This window comes from Octopus sinensis, linkage group LG15 (genome assembly GCF_006345805.1).
Source record: "Octopus sinensis linkage group LG15, ASM634580v1, whole genome shotgun sequence".
In the NCBI taxonomy this organism is placed as follows: Eukaryota; Metazoa; Mollusca; class Cephalopoda; order Octopoda; family Octopodidae; genus Octopus; species Octopus sinensis.
This window is the reverse complement of record NC_043011.1, coordinates 60,225,696-60,249,492: the sequence shown is the minus strand read 5'-3', so window position 1 is coordinate 60,249,492 and position 23,797 is coordinate 60,225,696. Positions and strand designations below refer to the sequence as shown.

Genomic DNA, 23,797 nt, shown 5'->3' with positions numbered 1-23,797 from the left:
TAAAGTCCATTTATATCTCAAGAACTTCTTGGCATCATTATCTAAATGGAGTTATAGTAGTTCTGTGTTGGTGCCACATTTTACAAGAGGCAGGAACGTGGCATGGAATAATGTGTAATGGATGAAATTTCTATGCTGATAGTTTTGTGTACACAGCGAGAACTCATTTGAAAATGGCTCAAACTTTACTCATCACTGTAACATCAGTATTTCTTTGTTGCAGTAAATAATTACATCTAATGAAATAAACGTACTATTTCTAGAAATGCATTGCTGTAGGTCAGTATCTCCAGCAATCTTTTTAGCTGCTATATCAGTACATAATTTCCTTGTATTCAGTATATTTACAATTAGTAACACATTATCAAAATTAAATTTCTTTTTCTTAAGTCTCAGCTATGGGAAATAGGTTTTCTGATGCTTTTGGTGTAACTAATCATGATTCAGCCATCCTTAAATTACATTTCTGTTTCTGAGTAAAGCTCTTTATTTAAATATAATAGATTTAATTTTGATGAAGATAAACATTCATTTAAATGTCTGTGACCTCTAAATATTTTGTAACAAATCTGTGTCTTAAATATTCATATCTATCATAATTTTTCAGTGTTTTAAATTGAAAATTAAATTGTTTTTTGACACTTTCACAACACCCTCTTTTAATGCCCATGTTCCATGCTGACATGGGTTAAATTTCTTGTGTGGGTTTGATAAATATGAATATACAAACTGAAATAGCTGCTGCAAAGGTCTAAATTCTGAGTCTAGCTGGTTCTGATAAATCACAAAAAGCTGAGGCCATTTCTGGCACATGTGTCTTCATCTCTGCCTTTGATAATATATAAACCCTTTGAACAAAAAAAAAGGCATTTTGTCTTGGGTATCACACATTATATTGTGTACTGTGCCTCACACAATACATTTAAATTCAATACTGCATCTCAACTTCTGCACTCTGCTTCACTTAATATTCTTACAACCACACCCTGCTGTGCACAACACATTCAGACTTCAGAATTGCACTTCCCTTATCTTAACTCCTCCATTGCACCACACTTACCATGTTCATACACTCATTCCCTGCTGTGCTTGAATGTTCTGACTTCAACACTACTTCTCACACAACTCATCTTCACTGCATTAATACACACCACTGCAACACTATATCTTACATAGTTCATCTTGACTCCATTAAATATTTTTATTGGGTGGGGAATTAGATTCTATATCATTTGTTATCTAATGTACACTATATTCTTGATATTGCCTTCCACCAAAGAAAAAAAAATCTGAAATTTCTGAAATTTATTTTATTGTCAGAATTTCAACTTTTAGCAACAAATCAAGGAAAAAAATTGAATCATCAGTCTTCAAAATGTGTTCTGAGTGTTCTACTGCACCCCAAATTACATGTTTTTGTGAACCAGTGAGGGAGCCTCTATGTAGTTCCTTGACATATTAGAAAGAGTAGCAATCTCTCATCAACTTACACTGTTTGAGATTGTAACAAAAGGAAACATAACACACTAGTTTTGATGGTCAGACCTTAAATGCCCTTGATAATAAATCTGCTCAATAAAGACCAGTCTGAGGTTAAGCAACATCAACAACACATCTTGAATGCCATATTGCATACCTTGACTCAGACTCTGTTGACTTTGGATCTGAAAGCTCTATTTTTGTATTAGAAATGTTTTTTTATTTGTTGTATAGAATGTGCTTCTGCCTTGCATTGTTTCATAGTAGGTTTTTTTTTATATTAATGTTGTAGGATATCGCAGTATCAACAGAACATCTTTGGGTGGAAACAAGTGCTTCAGGAGACAGCTGTTACGTAATGGATCCAGACTGTACAGTAAGTATATTCGAGTATTTTTTTTTTACTTTTAGTTTTTATTATGGTCATACTGGAGTGCCACCTTCTGTGGTTTAGTCAATTATATATCACTCCCCCTCTCTTCCCTGTGCTTTGCTTGGTGCTTGTTCCATTGACCTTAGAAAGAAGAAAGGAAAAGCCGAACTGGGTGAGATATGAACTCAGAACATGAAGTGTAGTAACTAAATACCACAAAGTATTTTGTCTGATGCTCAGTTAATTCTGGCAACCCAATGGTATTTCAATGCACATTCGAATTTTTATACTATTTGTTTGTGAAAAGATTTGAACTTTCATCTGAGAATGTTGGATTTCATGAAGAAGATAATGATGAACTTTACAAAAAATAATAGCAAGATGTAATGATGGAAGGAACCCATCCAACCCAAGCCAGTATAGAAAATCAAGCACAAGTTATTAAATATTTTTATTGGGTGAGACATCAGAAACTTTACACTCTATGTAACGCTTATTATATTCTGAAAATTTTCTTTTCCACCACAACAAAAAAAAAAAAAGATGTAATTTCTTAATTGTCTTTCGTTGTAAGGTATTTAAGTTTTAATTTCAAATTGAAGAAGAATTTGAAATATCAGTCTTCAAAGATGACAGCCAGTTGTTTTATTTATTTAATTAAAATCTATAATTATTTCCTTTTATTTAATTACTTATTCAAATTACTTTTATCTACAGGTAAGTTTGCAGCAGCTTTTAGGATTTGCTTGAAAACTTTTATACATATTACATATTACAGATGCAGTCAGGAGAAATTTACACAATAATTCAATTTGTATCACACCTTAGACCTGAAGTAAATGAATTCTTTTAATTTTTTTTTCTTTCTTTTAGATAATACTGTTAGAATTACCAGAATGTTAGAGATTCCATGTTCTACTAATGGAACTAAATTGTTTTTACCTGTTGCCTAATTCTGCTTCTGATTTTACCTTCCATTTGATTTTCATCTGCTGAGGCATCACCTTTTATTATTATTATTATCATTATTATTGTTATTATTATTATTATTATTATTATTATTATTATCATTATTATTATTATCATTATTATTATTATTAGTAGTAGTAGTAGTAGTAGTAGTATTAGTAGTAGTAGCAGTAGCAGTTGTAGTAGTAGTAGTCCAACAATATTACTTCAAACAATACTTATTCTCGATAGTTTCCATCATGGATATAAGCAAATAATTTATTATTAAAAATAGCAACAGAAGGAAGCTATCTTTATTTAATCAAGTTGTTGAATCTACAAGTTAATGCCAATGTCGGAATTTAAATAAAATTGCTATAAATAAATCACCTTGTTTTTAAGAGTATTGTAATTTGCTTAAAGCATTGCAGTGCAAGTAAAGGCTATAAATGTATTAGAAAAAGACTTTGGGAAATGTAGGTGAGAAGTTAGGCAAAATATGTAAGGTGATGTCAATGAATAAAAACAGAGAAAACGTATTGTTACTTTGCATAGGTTGTCTAATAATCCTATAATATTCGGGAAAGATTCTCTTTTCCAAATAGGAGAAAAAATATAATGGGAGTTTGGAGAAATATGTTATACCCAAAGGCCATTGTTGTATGTTTTTCTTTAACATAATTTGATATTCAAATATATGAAAGTATGTAGCCTGTGATCTTGGGAAGAATGATTTAAGATTGCAGTATGATTTAAGTGTGACTCAATTTGGTTGTCAGTTTGCTGAGGAATATTCCTGAAAGTTTCAAATTATCTATTGTTCACGAGGGAAATAACAGCTATGTCAAATAACAAGCTTAATTAAATAAGATTATTATTGATGTGATAATATGCCTAATTTTATTTTGTATTACATTTTATTTGCTTTGTTTTTAGTTTTTTGTTAATTCTAAGCATAATGAGCTTTGTGTTACTCTGAGGCATAGAAATATGAATAAAATATTTGAAATTCTAAAACTAAAGAAAAATAGCAAAATATTTCAAATCCACTAAGAGCATAGCTATGAGAGAAATATCGAGCATTATTTTTGTAGAAAAAAATATCAGATAAAAAGTTATTTATGCTTGTAAAATAATCACTGCTGGTGGTTCTGTTGTTTGTTGGAAAGTTTTTTACATTTTGATAGTGAGAAATTTTCTTCTTTGATGTGAGTTACAATAGTGATTATAATAGTTTCGAATTTTGGTACATGGCTAGTAGTTTTTAGTGGGAGAGGTTACTCAATTACATCATCCCCAATACGTAAGTGGTACGTTATTCTATAGGCTCCAAAAAGATGAAAAGCAAAACTGATCTCAGCACAATTTGAGCTGAGATTAAGATCCAGAAGAAATACTGGCAAGTATTCTGTCCAACATTCTGACAATCCTGCCACCTTGCTAATAACAACAATAATAATCCTTTTTGCTATCAGCATAAGGCCTGAAGTTCTGTTTGGCAGGGTAGTCAATTACAGTGATCCTAGTGCTCAACCAGTACTTATTTTTCTGACCCCTAAAGGATGAAAGGTACAGCTAACCCTGGTGGAATTTGAACTTAGAATCTAAATAGACTGAAGAAAGGCCACTAAGCAATTTGTCCAACATGCTTATGATACGCCTACTTCACTGTCTTAATATTAGTAATGATAATAATAATAATAATAATAATATTAATAATAATAATAATAATAATATTAATAATAATAATAATAATAATAATAATATTAATAATAATAATAATGATGATGATAATAATAATAAGCTAAAATCCTCTGGGGCTTGGATTCCTAGACAGACAAAGTGTTAGAGCACCAAAAGCCAGATATAATAACCTTTAGGAGGGACAAACAAGAGGGCCTAATAATCAACATAGCAATGCCAGGAGATCAACACATCATCATGATAGAAAGAGAAAAGGTTGATAAATATGGGAACCCCAAAATTGAGATCACTAAGATGTGACAGCTACGAGAGTCTAACATAAAGGTTATCCCTGTTGTTATCGGAGCATTGGGTTCAATACCACCCAATCTGAAAAAACATCTGAAAACCTTAGAAATACCCTACAATCTAGATGTATTACAAAAGTTGGCATTACTTGGAACTGCACACATATTGTGTAAAGCAGTCTGTCTGAGGTCCTTGTTGTGACTTGACAAACAATATAAACCCCCGGTCGATACAATATCTTCAATCATGATATTGTATACTGTGTGATGTCTATAATTGTAATAGCAATAATAATAATAAATAATAACTTTTATCATTATTATCATTCACTAGTTTTATTTTTATCATGTGCTTTCACTGCACTACCGAGCACAGCTCTGTGTGCCTTGGTATGTGCTGTGGTTTGTTTTGGTGTTGTTATTTCTACTTATTGAAAGTGATTTACATAGGATGTGTGTAGTGCTTAGCAGTGCTGTTTTCTGTATGTTATAAATATTCATCATCATCATCATCATCGTCGTTTAACGTCCGTTCTCCATGCTAGCATGGGTTGGACGGTTCGACCGGGGTTCTGGGAAGCCAGAAGGCTGCACCAGGCTCCAGTCTAATCTGGCAATGTTTCTACAGCTGGATGCCCTTCCTAACGCCAACCACTCCGTGAGTGTAGTGGGTGCTTTTTACATGCCACCTGCACAGGTGCCAGGCGGGGCTGGCAACGGCCATAAGTCCTGGTATTTTGCTTATGCATTTGTATATCTTTTAATGCACCTATTATTAATTGTCGAGATTAGTTCTGTCTTCAAGCCCCTCATTTACATTATCACTATTTCTAGATCTTCATATTTCAAGAGTTTCTCTGTTTCTTTTAGAGATACATTGTCATCTGTTGGGACTGATATGTTGATTAGAAAGTATTTTCTCTTGGTGGTCCCTGACAACAATATCCAACCTATTAGCCTTGACCTCTCTATTACTATGTATTGGCATATCCTAGAGTATGGTTGCTCTGAAGAGACTTGTGTGTGCTGCTATTTCTCCTTTATTCTCCCCAGACACCCACACACACGCACACACACACACACACACACACACACACACATACACACACACACACACACACACATCTTTTCATGCTGGTGGCATGGAGAAATGCACCCAGTATACACTGTAAAGTGATTGTCATTAGGAAGAATATCCAGCCCTAGAAATCATACCAAAGCATACACTGGAGTATGATGCAGTCCTTCAACTCATTGGATCCTTGTCAAACCATCCAATTCATGCTAGCATGGATAATGGACATATTAAATGATGATGATTATGATGATATATAAGAGCTAATCTAATGATTATATGCGCATGCACATCATATGTAGCCTTCATTTGTGAGCAAGAATGACTTGGTAGCTCATACTATGCTTTTGCTAATTGTAGTAGGTGCTTCTGTTGTCAGTAACTGACATGGTCACTTTCTAGAGTAGTGATTCCCAACCTGTGATCTACAGACTCCTAGTGGCCTGCAAAGGTAGTACTGGGGTCTGTGAACTAAATTCAAAATTTCATATGTATATAGGGAGAATTTACGAAAAAAACAAAAGATGAAGACAGGTGATGTACAAAACAAACAGATGTATTAGTATAACACTCAGGAATAGAAAAAGTCTTTTATGTTTCGAGCCTATGCTCTTCTACAGAAAGGGACACAGAAAAAACAAGGAGAGAAAAAAAAATGTGTGTAGTGGCTAACGATCTATCATGGCATATATATATATATATATATATATATATATATATATATATATATATATACACACATAAGGATAAGCATAGTAAAAGGGGTCCACAGGAAAACTCATTTAAATAAAAGGGGTCCTTAGTAGTAAAAAGGTTGGGAACCACACCACTATTCTAGAGCCTTTCATCCATGATCTCTGGAGCATTGAGGATGTAGCAGTTGGAAGTAGACAAGGTTGTGCCAACAGTGTGCTGGTACCCTTTTTCTCATCTGAATAGCTTGAACCAATGTAAAATGAAGGGCCTTGTTTAAGCACACCATGTGCTTCCTGGTCCATGAATCAAGCACATCACCTTACAGTCACGAGGTCAACACACTAACCCAGTTATGGGCAAACTGAGGCCAGCAGGATGCATGCAGTCTGTGGGACTTTTTGGATGACATGCCTATGAAAAATTACTTTGAATTTCTTCGTCTATTTCTTTTTTATTACTAGTGTAGCCTGTTTGATGATGTGCTATGTCTCATGCAGCCCTCTTCTCAAAAATGGTTGCCCATGGCTGCTCTAACCTTTCAAGTACACACCTTCACTGTGCAAGCATATGCATGCTTGTATTTATGTGCAAGCACATATCTATATATTTATGTATAATATGTGTATTATGAGATAAAGTTCTTATAATTGGTTGTTATATTAGCTGTTTCAGAGAATAAATGCTTTCTTCTAGAATGATATTCATGGAAAAAAAAAAACAGAAATAAAGAAATAAAAAAAGATTTAAATCAGACGCAGTTTAGTATGTGTGAAAGCAAACACATACAACTCTGATAACAAATCCTAATATATCTATATTCTTTCCATTTACATAAATTAGTTATTTGATAAGTTAGTTTATTTATTAGTTTTCATTGTTGTTGTTGTTGTGTGTGTGTGTATTCATTTTATTTGTTTGTTGTTTTGACTTAAGAAAGTGTTGAGTATTGTTGTTTGTCTAACAGGTCTACATAGCACAGCTGCAAACTCAACGATTAATATTAGCTTTCCTGATCATGTCCCTACTCATTTCAAATAGACAAAACTTCTCACATCCTGGTTGGCTTCAAAATTGATGTAAATTTCGTGCCAACAGCTTTCCAATTTCTGCTTATTATTTATTTATACACCTTTGTTATCACCCCCCATTCTTTGATGCCAGACCAGCAAAATAAACTGGTAACTATATACCAGGATTGAACTTCTTGTCTTCTCAGCTCTGGTCTTAATTATTAAAACACCACAATCCTAACTTCAAGACCTATTTTAATACCCATATTAATTCACAAATGAAGCATTCTTTCATTCGTTTGTTCATTCATTTAACACCTGCCTTGCTTTTCTCATGTGAGCATGGGTCAAATGGTGATATATTTGAAACAGGATTTTACAGCTGTTCCTGTCATCATCCTCATTTTCCAAATAAGGTACACAGAAACAACATCCTCCTTTCCACAGAGGCAGAACCATGGGTTGTCAACATCCATCCCATTTATATGCACACATACACACGCACATACACATAAAACAAGAAGTGGCCATCACCTACAAATATATTCCATGTTTTCATTGTTATAGGTGCCTTTGTAGCCACCAATGGAGAGAGACAAACTCTCCACTCTCCCACACTTTGGTCCCAGTGGCACATTCACATTGCTGGAGAAAGCAAGAACTGCTGCAGTGCTTGGCTAGTTTTCATTCTTAGATGAGTAGATGGCAGCAACATGAAAAAAGTGGCTTGCTCAGGAATTGAACCTGCAGCTTTATGGTCAGGAACTGCACATACAAACTCTAGGTTACATGCCTTCACTTACACACACACACACACACAAATGTTGAATTGCACTGAACAAATGTGGGAGGAGAGCTCAATACAGATTGTAGAATATTTTGTTTATTGATATACTGAATTTATCTTTCACAAGAAAAACTTCAGATTCAGAAATCTATATGCATGTGTGTGTGTGTGTGTGTGTGTGTGTGTGTGTACACATACACATACATACACCTGCTCACATATATACAGTTGGCTTTCTACAGCTTTCGTATACCATATTTACTCACAAGACACTGATAAGCCCAAGGTTATAGTAAAAGCCACTTGCCCTAGGTGTGATGCTGTGTGACTGAACCTGAAGCCACATAATTGTAATGCAAACTTCTTAACCATGAAATAATTCCAAATTATCTTGATGATCGCAATTACCATTTCAGTCAAATGTTTTGTTTTATATTTTCACAAAATTTTTGTTTGTGACATTTCCCTTTTCCCATTTCCAGTGACTTTCTAGTATCTTGGCTGAAAGAAGATAATAAAAATGTTATTTAAACTAAAAGACATTCTCTGCAAATATTTTTGTGTTGGTTTAACAAGTGAAATGATACGCACAGCTATATAAACATAATTTTACATTTCATTTATTTTTCTTAAAATAACAGGAAGTATACATGACAAAATTTGGCTGACATTCAGAGATATTCATCAATACTTTCAATAAATATTGACTTTCCAGTTCTTTTTGATGCTTAGAAGATCAAAAATGTCCTTTTGATTCTAGTTTACAAATGTATGTTTTCTATCTTGCCACAGCATATATTAATTTTTGTAAATAACATTAAAGAAAATATGATTACAAGAATTTCTGCTGATCTTATCAATAGATTCTATAGACTTGATTTTTTGATCCTGGATAGGTGAAACCGTGATTAAATATTCGTAAATCTTAGGTAATTTATTAGCCATGTAAACTGAAAGTTTGTCTTTGTTATTAGTAAAACTAATTTAGCTTTGAATATGTTTTGTGTCCAAAGCAAGAGAGATCTCTTACTGTCAGTACATTTATTCATGTAATTTAACTTGGCAGTTCTTGACCAGATACCTTTCTCTATTTAGGCTGCAACAGGTGAATGTTGTCTGCTTATCTAATTACTGTTGATAGCTGTAACACTAGTAGTGCAAAGATTTTAATTATACATGACTCAATCAGTACATTTATGCACTTGGTAGTAATTAAGACTTTTACTAAATGAATAATTGTTATGAATTATTACAGAAAAATACTTAGAGTGAATGTAAATCAAAAGAAATTGATAGTGATCCAACAGGACTTGGCTGACATTTTCAGTTATACAATTATATCATTATGTAAAAATAAAATATTTTATTTACACTTGCTTTAGAAAATAAAATATTAACCATGTTTTTTTAGCATTTTAAGCATTTAGGGTATTTTTTTAAAGTCACAATAAAATTATGTTATTCTTAGAAATTTAGTTATGATAAGGTTTAGAATTGAATTGCCCATTAAAAGTAAAACAAAAGGAAACTTGAGAAATTCAGAGTAGCAGCATATCACGTTTGGTTTCTTGTCTGATTTTATATAATCAGTGTCTTTAACAATGGACATTAATTGTTATTGTTGTTGTTGTTGAGCTCTTTCACATCTTTGTCAGTCTGGGTTGAACATACTTATGATAAAAGACCTTCTTTCTTTGACCATCCCAACTGTTATTTGAACATAATTATACCCAGGGCTTCATTATCCATTTTTTTGTTTGTTTGTTTATTTCTTTTAAGTGGTAGCATGTAATTTGAAAGAGATTTCATAACTATTTCTGGAATTTCTAAAGGCTCACTTTCTGCATCAAATGACTGTCATTTAAAAACACTGCATGACTGTGTATCAAAATTAGCAAACAAGTAAGTATTGTTTCTAATAAATATAAATGATTTCAGTTTTTGTTGCAATCTCATTATAAGAATGTTTATATTTGCTTGCAACATTTTCCTTTTGTGAAGTTTCCCAAGATTAAAATAAAAATTAGATATTGTGTTTTATTGATTGGGATTTACTCTAAGACATATACTCTTCTGAAGGCATGTGACTATAGATTCCCAAAATTAGTGCTAAGCAACAAATTTGTGAAAGTTGATTGTATTAAGTCCTGTACTGGACTGATACTATATTTTATCGAAGCTGGAAGAATGAGATGCCAAATTGACTTCAGCTAGATTTTGAACTTAAATCGTAAAAGGATCTAACTAAATACTACAAGACCTTTAATCTACCACTAAATATAGCATTAGTGGCCTTGTGGTTTAGAAAATTGCTTCCCAATCATGTGGGTTCAGGTTCAGTACCACTGTGTGGTACTTTGGGCAAATATCTTCTACTATAGCTTCAGACAGTCAAAGACTTGTGAGTGGATTTGGTTGGTAGAATTTGAAGGAAGCCTGCTGCAGATATGTGTGTGTATGTGTGTCCTTGTCATGGCATCACATGATGGTTGTAGGCAGCTGCCATCATCATACAAACAATGTTATTTGTTTCCAATCTTCAGTGAAAAACACACCTGGATATGGACAAGTATTACTTGGCTCAGAAACAGGTGAGTGCTGGTGACAGGAAGGATATAGTAGACATGGAGACTGTGCCTCAATGAATTGCATCTGACCCATGTGAGCAAGGATAAATGAACATTAAAATCACCAACAATACTTCTGTGAGATTGGTATTAAATTAAAGTAACAAAATTTTATCAAAGAAACTCTTACGGTTATGTAACAACTTGCTCTGACAATGAAAGAAATTGAACCTCACTGGATGTTACAAACATGCAAAATTCTTGAAAAGGGGACCAAATCTTATACAGATAAAGCAAACTACTACAAATAGTAGCTAAATTGCCCTTAATTCATATTATGCTGTTTTAGAACAAAAACGGCCTGTTGGACTGTGTTCTCCTGGACATGAAAAAAAAAAAAGGTGTTCCACAGTTGGATCAAACCCAGAACCACATACTTTTCAAAGTCAGATTCTTAGCCTCATGGTTATTTCTGCAGCTATATTTTATAAATATGGAAATCTAAATCCTATGTGTAAAGAGGCAGTAAAGTTCTTAGAGGAAATAAAAATGCCAATAGAACACACCAATTAAAAACAACAGCAGAAAGAAACAGAAAAATAATTTAGAAATATCAGGAGACAAAAACTAGACATCTGATAAGCAACTGCAGTTAACCAGCTCCAGCTTGAAAATTGAAACTGAGGTATTGATAACATGCAGTACAACAAGCTTGGTATCTTTTAACAAGACAGCTATGAAAATTTTCCTAAAGAAGGAAATAGAAAATCCATTCAGTATTAGAATACTTACTTACTAGATGCTGTGTCCTAGCCAAAACTAAGTACATTTAGAGATACAAGAGAAAAACCCAGTAGAAAATCCTACAATGTTACTAAAACAAGACAACCTTAAATTGATGATATGAGTAACTGTGTGAAGGAGTATGTAGATGCAAACAACGAAATAAATACTTTGCTATCCCTCATCTGAAAGAACAAAAGTAAAATGAAATGTACTTTTAGATAGACTATATATGAAAGGCAGATAATATACTACTGTGTAGAATCAATTGTTATACATCATCCTCCCACACAAGCAGAAATATGAGAAGTGACTCTTAAAAAATGCCTGCCAATACTCAATATAATTTGATATAGCAAATACAAGAATTAAATGCTAATGATAATGATGATGGTGATAATAATAATGGTTATTTTTATTATTGACTAGCAGTAAAACCTTACTTTGCTCAGGATTAAGTTAGAATTATTAAGCTAATCAAGTTCTTTATTTCAAACCAAACTAAGTAACATCGACGTCAAATTTGGGTGAAATCTATTGAAATTGCTTTATATATACATATATATATGTATATATATGTGTATATATATATATGTATATATATATGTGTATATATATATATATATATATATGTGTATATATATATGTATATATAGTGTATATATATATGTATATATATGTATATATATATATATATGTATATATATATGTGCTCCAGCATGGCCGCAGTCAAATGACTGAAACAAATAAAAGAGTAAAAGAGTATATATATATATATATATATATATACACATATATTTACATATATACATATATTATATATACATATATATATATATATACATATATATATATATATATATATATACATATATATATATATATATATATATATATATATACATGGAGGCGCATGGCTCAGTGGTTAGAGCGTCGAGCTTACGATCGTGAGGTTGTGAGCTCGAATCCCGGACCGGGCTGCGTGTTGTGTTCTTGAGCAAGACACTTTATTTCAGGTTGCTCCAGTTCACTCAGCTGTAGAAATGAGTTGCGACGTCACTGGTGCCAAGCTGTATCGACCTTTGTCTTTCCCTTGGATAACACTGGTGGCGTGGAGAGGGGAGGCTGGTATGCATGGGCGACTACTGGTCTTCCATAAAACAACCTTGCCCAGACTTGTGCCTCAGAGGGTAACTCTCTAGGTGCAAACCCATGGTCACTCATGACCGAAGGGGGTCTTTACCCCTTACATATATATATATATATATATACATGTATATATATATATATATATATACATATATATATATACATATATATATATACATATATATGAATACATATATATATACATATATATATACATATATATATATATACATATATATATGGGCAAAACACACACACGTACGCACACCTATTGCATACATCTTTGTGTGTATGTTGCCCGTATATCAACAAAACACTTTTTTCCTCGATGGAAAAACAGCAACAAAAGTCTTAACAAAAACTTACCTGTTGCTCGAAGGGGACTTAACTCCTGTTTGCAAACAATGGTGATTTCTCCGACTTGAAAATTGTTAAAAGTTTTGGTTGAAAATTTAATTTTACTGCTATTTGCTGGTGCCTCTGGTAAAAATAAGTTGACAAAAATACAGCTAGGATCATGACGAATGTCCTCTTAAAACTGGAGCAACATGCGTGCCAATTTGTGGACATGCATAAATTACATTCACGTACACACACACACATCCTGCCTTTTATATATACAGATATAATAAAATAAATCTTTTCTGAATTAGTCACAAGGGCTCAAAGAGATACAAAAATAGGAACCATTTCAATAGGATCACACGGAAAAGTGATGTATAAAAGACAAGTTTATAAATATGAAAGGGTGGAGAGATCCCTCAAGTTCATATATTTGCATGGAAATAAAAAAAGAGGATGATTAAAGCACAATAATAATTAAAATAATTTAATTAAAAGGAAATCAAGCATGAAATATTATTGGTTAGGTTGGGTGTGGTCAGTAAGCATTTTTTGAGATATTCAATAGTGTAGAACTCTAACGCATTACTTTCCAAATTCGATCCTGCTTACCTATTTTTGTTATTTTGTGTTAACTTTTCCTTTTTTGAGATCCTTTCTCCTTTTCCTTTAATATTTTTTTCAAACATTTTCTAAGTTTTCATCTACTGAGGTTATTTCTTCCTCATCACATAATGATGGTGTAGTACTCTTCACAAGTGCTGTTAGGGAATGTGTTGTTTGCTTTTCTATTTCTAATAATAGGCACAAAAGGGATTTCTCTTGCCTCCTCCAGAGCTTTGGAAACTGGGGTTTATGGTCTTTTCAGTAGCTCTTTCTTTCATTTTCCTGCTTAGTCTTTCCAGTTCTTTCTAGTTACTTGGTGGCCCCACTTGTGCCAAGAGTAGGGAAAAAAAAGTACCCAGTATTCACTGTAAAGTTGTGTTGGGATTAGGAAGGGCACCTAGCTGTAGAAACTATGCCAAAGCAGACATTGTAGCTTAGCAAAGCCTTCTGGCTTGTCAGCTCTAGTTGAACTGATCAACTTGTGCCACCATGAACAACAGATATTAAATGGTGATGATGATGATGATGATGGTGATGGTAATGATGATACTTTAGTTTCTTGCCTTTTTTTATATATATTTCATAAATATAATTTGTGAGATACTAATGCTACATATTTCGTTAGAGAGCTAAGATGATATGTCATCTAATGTAAGATTTAAAAATACAGATACTATATCTAACAAGTTGTATGATTGTATAGAAGGGGCAGATAACCTTGTTTTGTTCTAGGGTCAAATCACAAAGGCATATGAACTGGTGGGTTGAATCTAGGATAATAAAAATAAGGAATACTTAATTTTTTTAATTCATTGACTTGCAATTTGTATAGAAATTACTGTTCTGGCCATAAGGGTGAGGGAAACTTTCCTTTTCAAATTTCTGGAGAGTGCTGGAGTCAATAGTATTTACTTACCCCTTCCCCTTAAAACTGTTGGCCTCAGACACTTTCATATTTGAAAGCAAGCAAAATTTTTCCTATGAGCAAAGTGTACTCAATACCTGGGGAGTCATTCAGTTGTTGGCTCAGACGGTTATTCGTTAAAAATGCTGATATTGCACAATACCGTGTATCAACATTAACAAACAGTTGTTTATAATTAAATATTGTTTGTATTAAATTTATAAACTGGCAACAACTAAAATATTATGCTACTTCCTGATCTAAGAATGATTTTTAAAATGTTTTCAGAAACATTAAAATATTCAGAATTTTCCCATGTCATTTAAGTATAGACTTTAAGTTGGTCTCGTAACTGAATGAGATATATAAAGGAGCATGCTTAATGTCTTCTGAAAGGAGTTTACTTAATTAAGCACTAATGTGTGTGTGTGTATATGTGTATGTATGTGTGTATATGTATGTATTCATGTGTATCTGTGAGTATGTGTATGTATACATATGTGTGTGTGTTTGTAAGTGTATGTATATATATGTATATGTGTGTGTGTGTATGTGTTGTATGCTTGTATATTAAACAGTGGTTTCAATATGCTCTATGTCATTATTTTTAATGAATTATTGAAAATTGCCTGGAGGAAAGTCGTTGCTATTATTATCCATTGTGACATAGGAAAGACAACTGTTTTCTTTTAGATAAATGGAATATTGAAAGTGCATTAGCGCTGGTACATTGTCAAAACGGTTTCTTGAATGTTCATTATGCTAAAACTATGAGCAGCATTAAATGGCCAGATGATTTATTGAGTACTTTCACCTGTATTGAGATATAAATTCAGTACATGAAACATTTCTTTGACAGTGACTATGGTAAAGTAATCATGGACTGCTTGTAGAATATGCCAGCTGTCATATACCAATGTTAACATTTGGATGCACTGGCTGTTTCAGAAAATATTACATTGACAAAATATTCATATCTTTACTCAAATATGCAAAAAAAAAAGAAAAAGTGGTGTAGGGAGAGGAATTGTAATTAATGAGAAGTGTGTTGAGAATATACTAATACAGCTTATATAATTCAGTCAGCAAACAGCAGACAATTTGAGCAAAACATGTCCGCATTGTTATAAGAAGAATACTACGGTTTGTGGATGCCATACTTCCAACAATTTGTGTAATAGACAGTATATACAATGAAGAACTGAAGCATGTGGTCTTTTCAGACATTTAAGTGGATTGTAAAGTAGCAAAGTTTTGTTAATCAAGTAACAAAATGTTATAGTTCTTGTGGCACAGTTGTTATTACATGATGACTTTCTTTCAAAGTGGCTTTCAGAAACAGTCTATTTAAAAGGTACATTATTTGATTGTGTGTGTGTGGGCATCAGGTTTGAAGAAGTAAAACTTGGACAATGAAATCAGAGAAAAATGTAATAATTAGAAATGGAGGAGTTAAATTTGATGGAAGGGAAAATTAGTGCAAATAACAGGAAAGTGTATGAACCAATGTAGAAGATATCTGAAATGACATAGAAATGTAATAGGAATGAACTAACAAGAGAATTTTTTAGGTGCTTAATCAGAAGGACAACACCTATGATTTTTTTTGTTTTGTTTGTTTGTTTGTTTTTCTTTTCTCTTCTTGTGGAGCCTCTCTGACTTCTCAGAGAAGGGAAGAATAAGCCCCAAGTTACAGATGATTACTGCTAAAGCAAGCAGTGCACTTAGAGATTGTTATCTTGCACACACCAAAATGTTTACTGTTTGCCACCTTTATATATAAGAACAACTGTTTTTAAAGGGTTGTAAAAAGCTTTATAGTGTTTGTGGCTGATGATGTCATTCATAGCTCAATATGTTTTCACACATTCTGTTTATGAGGAGAGTGTTGTTCTCTTGAGAATATTTCTACAGTGTTGGAGGTCTTATCATGTCTGAGTGTACAAAAATGTGTTTAGTATCATTGTGCATGCATTTATTAGGCAGATAACTTTTTAGTTTTTTTGTTATTTTTGTGTTGATCTTTCAAAATGAGCATTTAGTTAATTTTGAAACTGAGTTATTTCAATGTGTAGCTATTAAGATTTTAAATTAACAATACACATTTGATCTGGAATGTGTTGTTGTTTTAACTCCATATCAGCCTAGATTGAGCAAACCGGCAAAGTGTTCGAGCTAAATTTGACAGTTTGCATAAAGTGGGAAAAAAACACAATATCACATTCCAAAATAAAAATAGTTAAAAAATTCAAAAAGTGTCAACTAAATTATGGCGTCTCAGGTTCCACCACAGCCTCAAGATGGTTCCAGAACATGGCACATGCATACTTTAATGTTTGCCTGAGATCTTTGAATTCCTCCTTGACCTTGGTCATCTGCTCAGCCTTGATGTTGCAATCAAAGCAGTTGGTGTCTTTCTCAATCATGTCCCACACATAGTAATTCATGGGATTAGAATCAGAGGAATTAAGAAGCTAGAAATTGGGGCTGGTGGAGTCATAGAAATTCTCCGGCACCCACTTCTGACTCTTTCTGGAGATATGGCAAGGAGCCAGATCCTGTCGCCATACAAATGGCCTTCCAATAACAATCACGTCACTTCCAGCCAAAGTTTGACCACAGTCTCCAACAGCTTCAAAGATGTGGAGTGGCATAACATCGTCCTCACTGGAGACACACCCAAACACCATCAGAGTCTGAGAGAACTTGGTTTTCATGAAATGTGAGATTTGTCCATGTCACATCTTACAGCCTTTGCAAATTTCACAGAGCATTGAGCAGCAGTCATGATGTTGGCATTTTGATACCCATCACAAATTATCATCATACGGATAACTCTTTTCCTTTATTCAGATGGCTTTCTATCCTCAGCTAACTTTTTCCCAACTACAACTTTGATGTTTTTGCTTTCCAGCACATTGATTGTTCACCAATAAACCAAGCTGTTCCTGTAAGAAAGGAGACATATAAATCATCAAATTTAGCTATACCCTCTCTGACAAAAGCTACTCTAGCCATTCTATCATTTTCTTTCTTTTTTATTACACATATCTTATGTGTCTCTGTGTCATTTTTGTTGTTACAACCTGGTACTGTATTTGCTCTGATTAAGCTGACATTTCATGAAACTTTTCTTTGTTGTAACCATCTTATCTTTTAATTTTTTTATCCAGTATCTCCTTTTATTCATGGTGGTTGGGGTGGGGGATTTATGCTAGTTATGGCTGCTATTTCTTGTACTGCAAGAAGTGGCTCCATACAGATGTTTCTTTGTTGGTTTGTTATAAATATGTCTACTACAAAAGCAAGTTAAAACACTGATAGAATTGAGATGAAGTGGTTCTCTAATCATGTTATGGGACATTTCACTACACTGGACAATATATTAAAAGTCATACTGTACAAAGTGCCTTACCACTTCGTTTACTCATTCAGATCTATTGAGTTCAGATTTATTGTCAACGTTTACAAGGAGATTGAAAGAAAGTGCACTTAAATACTAAAAGGACAAAAGAAATAAACTTCTTACTGAAAGCTTGTGTTGACAAGGGTTGTAAAACTTCTAGAGAAGCATACTGTCTATTGAAGTTGACATTTTATTTTATATGGTGATGATAATAATAATAATATTAATAACAACAATAATAATAATAATAATAATAATAATAATAATAATAATAATAATAATAATAATGATAACAATAATAATAATTGAAAAATAAAGCAAAACATAAAAAATACATCTCACTTAAGAGACCCGCATTACACATACGTACATATGCGTGTGTGTGCATACATTTACACATGTACACAGATACTTTAGTACAGAATAAAAGCACTAGTAGATTGCGATGTTGTTGACAGTCTGTGTAGGTTTCTTTGATAAGTGGTGGGGGATGTTGGCGGTGGGAGGCAGTAAGGTGGGAGACATCAAAATAGATGCTCTCTGACAAACTATTTTTGGAAAACATTTTGATACATATTTATATATATTTTAGCAGGATATAGTAGCACTTAATATATGTCTAGAAACGTAGTTGTGAATTCAACATTTTCTATAGTCATGTTGTTGTTGTTGTTGTTGATATAGTTGTTGACTGATGCCACTTGTAGTTCTGCTTATATAGACACCTGACTCTACTAATTGATTCTTCAGCTCAAACCATACGTTCAATACTAAACAGGTTAATTATTTCTTGAATGTGCTTTTATTTATTTGGGTATTTTTTTTCTAATAATTAGGTAGTTATGCCGATGAAAGCATATTTAATAATTTATTAATTAATCTATTAAACACCCAGAGTATATTCACACATAAGGTAAAACAAAAAAAAAATTATATAATATCAATCCATGTTCATTGTTTTTCTCATTAGCAAGAATGTAAGACAACACTGGATACATATTGATTTCTCTCTCTTATTTTTAAAGCTTCCTCAGGGAAGCATAGCACCTCTCTGTAACTTCATATAAAGGTGAAACATCTCAAGTTGTCAATCGTTAGTTGTTGATATAAAAAAAAAAATGATTCATTAAATTTTATTATTTTATCAGTAACCTGGCAGAATTGTTAGTTCCTCGTACAAAATGCTTAACAGCATTTCTTCCAGCTCTTTGCATTCTGAGTTCAAACTCACCAAGGTCAACATTGCTGCTCATTCCTTCAGGGTCAGTAAAATAAGCACTGATGTTAATGTAATCAAACTAAGCCCCTCCTTTAAAATTGCTGGCCTCGTGCCAAAATCTGAAACTATTATTTTGGACAGCTCTGATTCATAAACTGAAATAATTCTGAGATTCCTCTTTTTTAGCAGAGTTTATATGACTAAATATATTTCTCAAAACATTCATCCAACTTAGGCAAATGTACTGCAGAGATGGTGGCATCTCCACTTGTAACCAGTTTATTCACAATTTTGTGTTCCACTCCAATCCTCTGTGGTATATCTTTTTGGTGGTGGGTAACTGGTTCAAAAAACATACAGCAAGTGCAAGGGAAATTAGCAACACAGGGGTCGGGCATGCTCTGATCAGAGATGTGGTACATGGACTAATGTTAGTGAAATGTTCAAGTTTTAATAAATACGATAAACCTCGAATTCTCATTTCAAATGCAATTTTTCCTCCGTGCCTGCATAATTTTTCGACCAATGACATATGTTGTATCATCGTCATCGTCATCATAACATCCACTTTTCTATGCTTGCATGTGTTGGATGGTGTCTATTCAGGTATATTTTCGATGGCTGGTCACTCTTCCTGTTGCCAAACCACACCTCTTTCCAAACAAAGTAAATCGTTTTCCCAAGGACAACATGTTTTCATATAATACTGGAATTCAATGATGCTATTATATATAAATGTTTGAGTAAATGTGTATTTGTGTGTATAATATGTCTAAGTATGTGTGTGTGTATATATATATATATATATATATATGTGTGTGTGTGTGTGTGTGTGTGTGTGTGTGTATGTATATGTTTACATTCTCAAAATACTTATGTGACTGTTTTATGCTTTGTTTAAAGGATTTTCTTATTAGTCCATTATATTGCACTGATAATATTGTGTAAATATTTTTCTTATCTTCTACAAGTCATTATTGCATTACTGCTGTCTTTTGTTATTGACATTTTATAGTTGACAGGCTTTATTTATAATGATAATGTGTTATAAAATACATTTCAACATTTATTAAAATGAAGAAAAAAAGATGCCATTGAGATCTTGTTTTATTTCTACTTTATTCATGTTTTTTTATTTCCTTATTAGTCTTCTTTTGACTGCAGCAGTTAAGTCTCTAAGTCCATCAATGTTTTTAGACTTTCCTACTGTCATTTTCTACAAGATGTTTTTATCAGTATTGTGTGTGTGTGTGTGATTATCATCATCATCAGCAACATTTAACATTCTTGTTCCATGCTGATATGGGTTGAGTTGTTAGACAAAGATCTAATGAGTCCAGGGACACTGCATCGTGTTCCAGTATCTGCTTTGGCATGTTTTCTATGACAGGATGCCCTTCTTGATGCCAACCACTTTACAATATGTACTGGGCATACTGGGTGCTTTTACTGGGTGTACTGGGTGCTTTTCTCTTGCCACTGCCTCTGCTGAAGTCACCATGCTGCTTAGAGGTCTACAAACCCAACAAGTGGGTGCCACATACTTATGTTAAATGGAGGTTAAGGTATGAGGGAAGAGGTTGGAGTAGAGCAGGTTCTTGTGCAGAGGAGCTATATGGCTACTCACATTTAGGAGAGAGAGAGAGAATGAGTTAGTGGTAGTGAGGTGTTCTGGTGGTGCTTCAGGTAGGAGGAACTGTAGTTGGTGGGAGCTTGTGAAAGTGTATGGGATGGAGAGTATAGATGAAATAGGAGAGAGGGAGGGAGGGAGGCAACATCTGCAAAGATTGGGAAGAATTGAGGGCCGAGGGTGAATGAGTTGGAGAAGCCAGAAAGATGCTAGCAGCAGGATAGTAATGGAGATACTGCTGAGAGTCTTCTCATGTCCTCTTCATTCATGGCTCATATCTCATTGCCATGCAGCTTTACAGTTCAAACACACACACACACACACACACACAGTTGTATAAAAAAAATTCCATGACTTAGAAAAACAAGCATTCATGCTGCATAATAGAGTGATATATTATTATTAATATTATGCAGTATTATGTTCTCATAATAGTCAATTTATCAATTGGTTTCATATCAGGAACTGAGAAAAACTCATAGAAAAATGTTCAAAGGAAGCCTTTTCTGATGATTGCTCAGTTTTTCTCCACTTTCGGTATTAAACCAACTGGTAAATTAGTTATTATGAAGATATAATATTGTTTTTTTATTTCTATAGATAATAATACTGCATAGCATTCATTTTTTAGCTAGCACTACTTGAGGTGATATTAGTTAATCTTAGGGTGCTCTTATGAATATGAAATCTAATTTGCTCAATCACATCTACAAGATATCCCTCATCATTTACAGAAAAAGTGTCTAATCTTGTGAACATTGCATCTAATTTATTACTGTACTAAACTAGTTAATCACTGTTAAAATAAAAATGTAGATTTAGAAAAAACTTTCTACAAAAAAGTTACAGCACTGATTTCACTGTCAAAATCATTAGCATGAAGTTCCAGAAGAGTGAAGCCAGAAAAAGTTTGCCATCATGCAGAGATCAAAATCCGGATGTGCTAGAACAAAACTGATTTCATATGTGGAAGAAAGCACCCTGAATTTAGCTAATATAACCCTAATTATCTCTTGCTAAAGAAACTTGTTTTCATTTTGCTACGCAATGTCATTATATATATATATATACACACACACATGCACGCTCACACACACACACACATGCACGCTCACACACACACAAGCACAAAACTACATTGAACTATGACTACAAATGGTTATATTCTTAGTGACTGGTTGTATTTGTTATCATTTCTTATCATCTAGCTAATTCTATCCACAAACTTTGTGCCTTCAATTTAATCTTAAATAAAGTATAAATCCCTTTTTTGAAGAACCAGTCAGGAATAGTAAAAATAAGCACGTTTAGCCCAAAAACATTTGAGTCCCTTTCTTCCATCTAAGTCATGCCAGCATGGAAAAACAAAACTTAAAACAAACACATCAAAATAATGTTGACTTATTGGTATCATGGTGAATTTGAAATGTTTTGCTGTTAACTCCAGTTTCGCCTTCTGCTTTTTTAGTAATGGTTTCGAGTTCTTTATATCATGTAACACTGTGTGGGGATTTATGCTTTGTATTTTGATAAATTATGTATTCTATGATGAACATTATTTTTGTTTTGAATTTTTAGGAAAACACTGAAGATTTCTCTTTTTAAATTTTTGTTGTTTACCTCCAAGTTAGTTTTTAATGTAAACCTAAGATCAAAAAGTATTCTATCCATGAGCATTCGATGTTTTCATATACCAAGGACAACATTATAAATGTGTTAATTTTTTAACAGCAGTGTACAAGATTTGAGTCAGTTCAGCTAGTATTTCTAGCAGTTCAGTCCCTCTCATACATTCCCTCATCTGCTTCACTATTGAAATATTTGTATTTTGTAACATAATGAGTTGCAATTGTTTTTTTGGGGGGTTTTTTTGTGGGTTTTTGTTGTTTTTTTCTTTGTAAATGCACAGTCATTTGTTTTTAAAATGGTCTTACTTGTATGACCAATGTAACAATGCCATGTTTGCATAAAGATTTTAAATAAACATTAGTCATCTAAAACTTTTATGAATTGCAGGTTCGTGGCTTCGTTGAGAAGGTGATTTATTTTTTTTAAACTTGGGTGTTTTAGTAATATTATTATTAATGATAGATTGGGATTGGATGTCAGGCATATTCTGTTTGATCTGTTTTTCATAACATGTTCATCTTTTCGATAACCAAAGTGCATTCAGTTCATGCAAAAGTTTTTGTTTGCAATTTGTTTTTTCTGGATGTTATGTCATATTTACTTTGTTGAATTTCTTTCTGTGGTGTTCTACAGCTTGCCTTTCAAACTTGTTTCTTTATCTGTTATTGATTTTTTTTCTTTTTTTTTTTTGCCATACTGCATTTACAGAAAAAATCTAAAAGCTCTTGTGCAAAGTAATTTTATCCCTAATATCTATCTACACAGACCTCCACTATCTCTATGTGTGTGTAGGCATTTATTATTTGTCATTTTTATATTTTCTTTGTGTGTGTGTGTGTGTGTGTTTATTCTACTTGTCGAATGCAATTTCATGAGGATTTAGTAGCTATTTCTACCAGGGCAGACTCAACTGTTGACTCAAACTTCAACCTATATTGAATATATATTGCATATATCTATATAATGTATACTGTATATATATCATATCTTTCTGGTGTATATATTGCTTCATAATATTATCTAATCATTCATTAGTCTCGACTGTTGATTTTGTTCTGGTAACTTTTGGACCATTGTTATACTGTTTGTGAATTCTCACAGTTCCATAACATATTAGTTGCCAAAGAATTAATCCTTGTAAAATAGTGGCCTTTAATAGACCCAAGTTCTGCATTTGCAACTAGAATTAACTACTTTAGCTTA

General features: G+C 33.0%; 1 protein-coding gene across 1 annotated transcript in view; it reads left to right on the top strand.

Annotated features, from left to right (window-relative positions):
• Positions 1-23,797, top strand: part of LOC115219701 (diacylglycerol kinase zeta-like) — a 545,273-nt gene that overhangs the window by 173,756 nt on the left and 347,720 nt on the right. Inside the window, exon 3 of the mRNA XM_029789877.2 lies at positions 1,772-1,855. Coding sequence (XP_029645737.1) covers positions 1,772-1,855 — 84 coding nt within the window. The remainder of the gene's footprint in view (positions 1-1,771; positions 1,856-23,797) is intronic.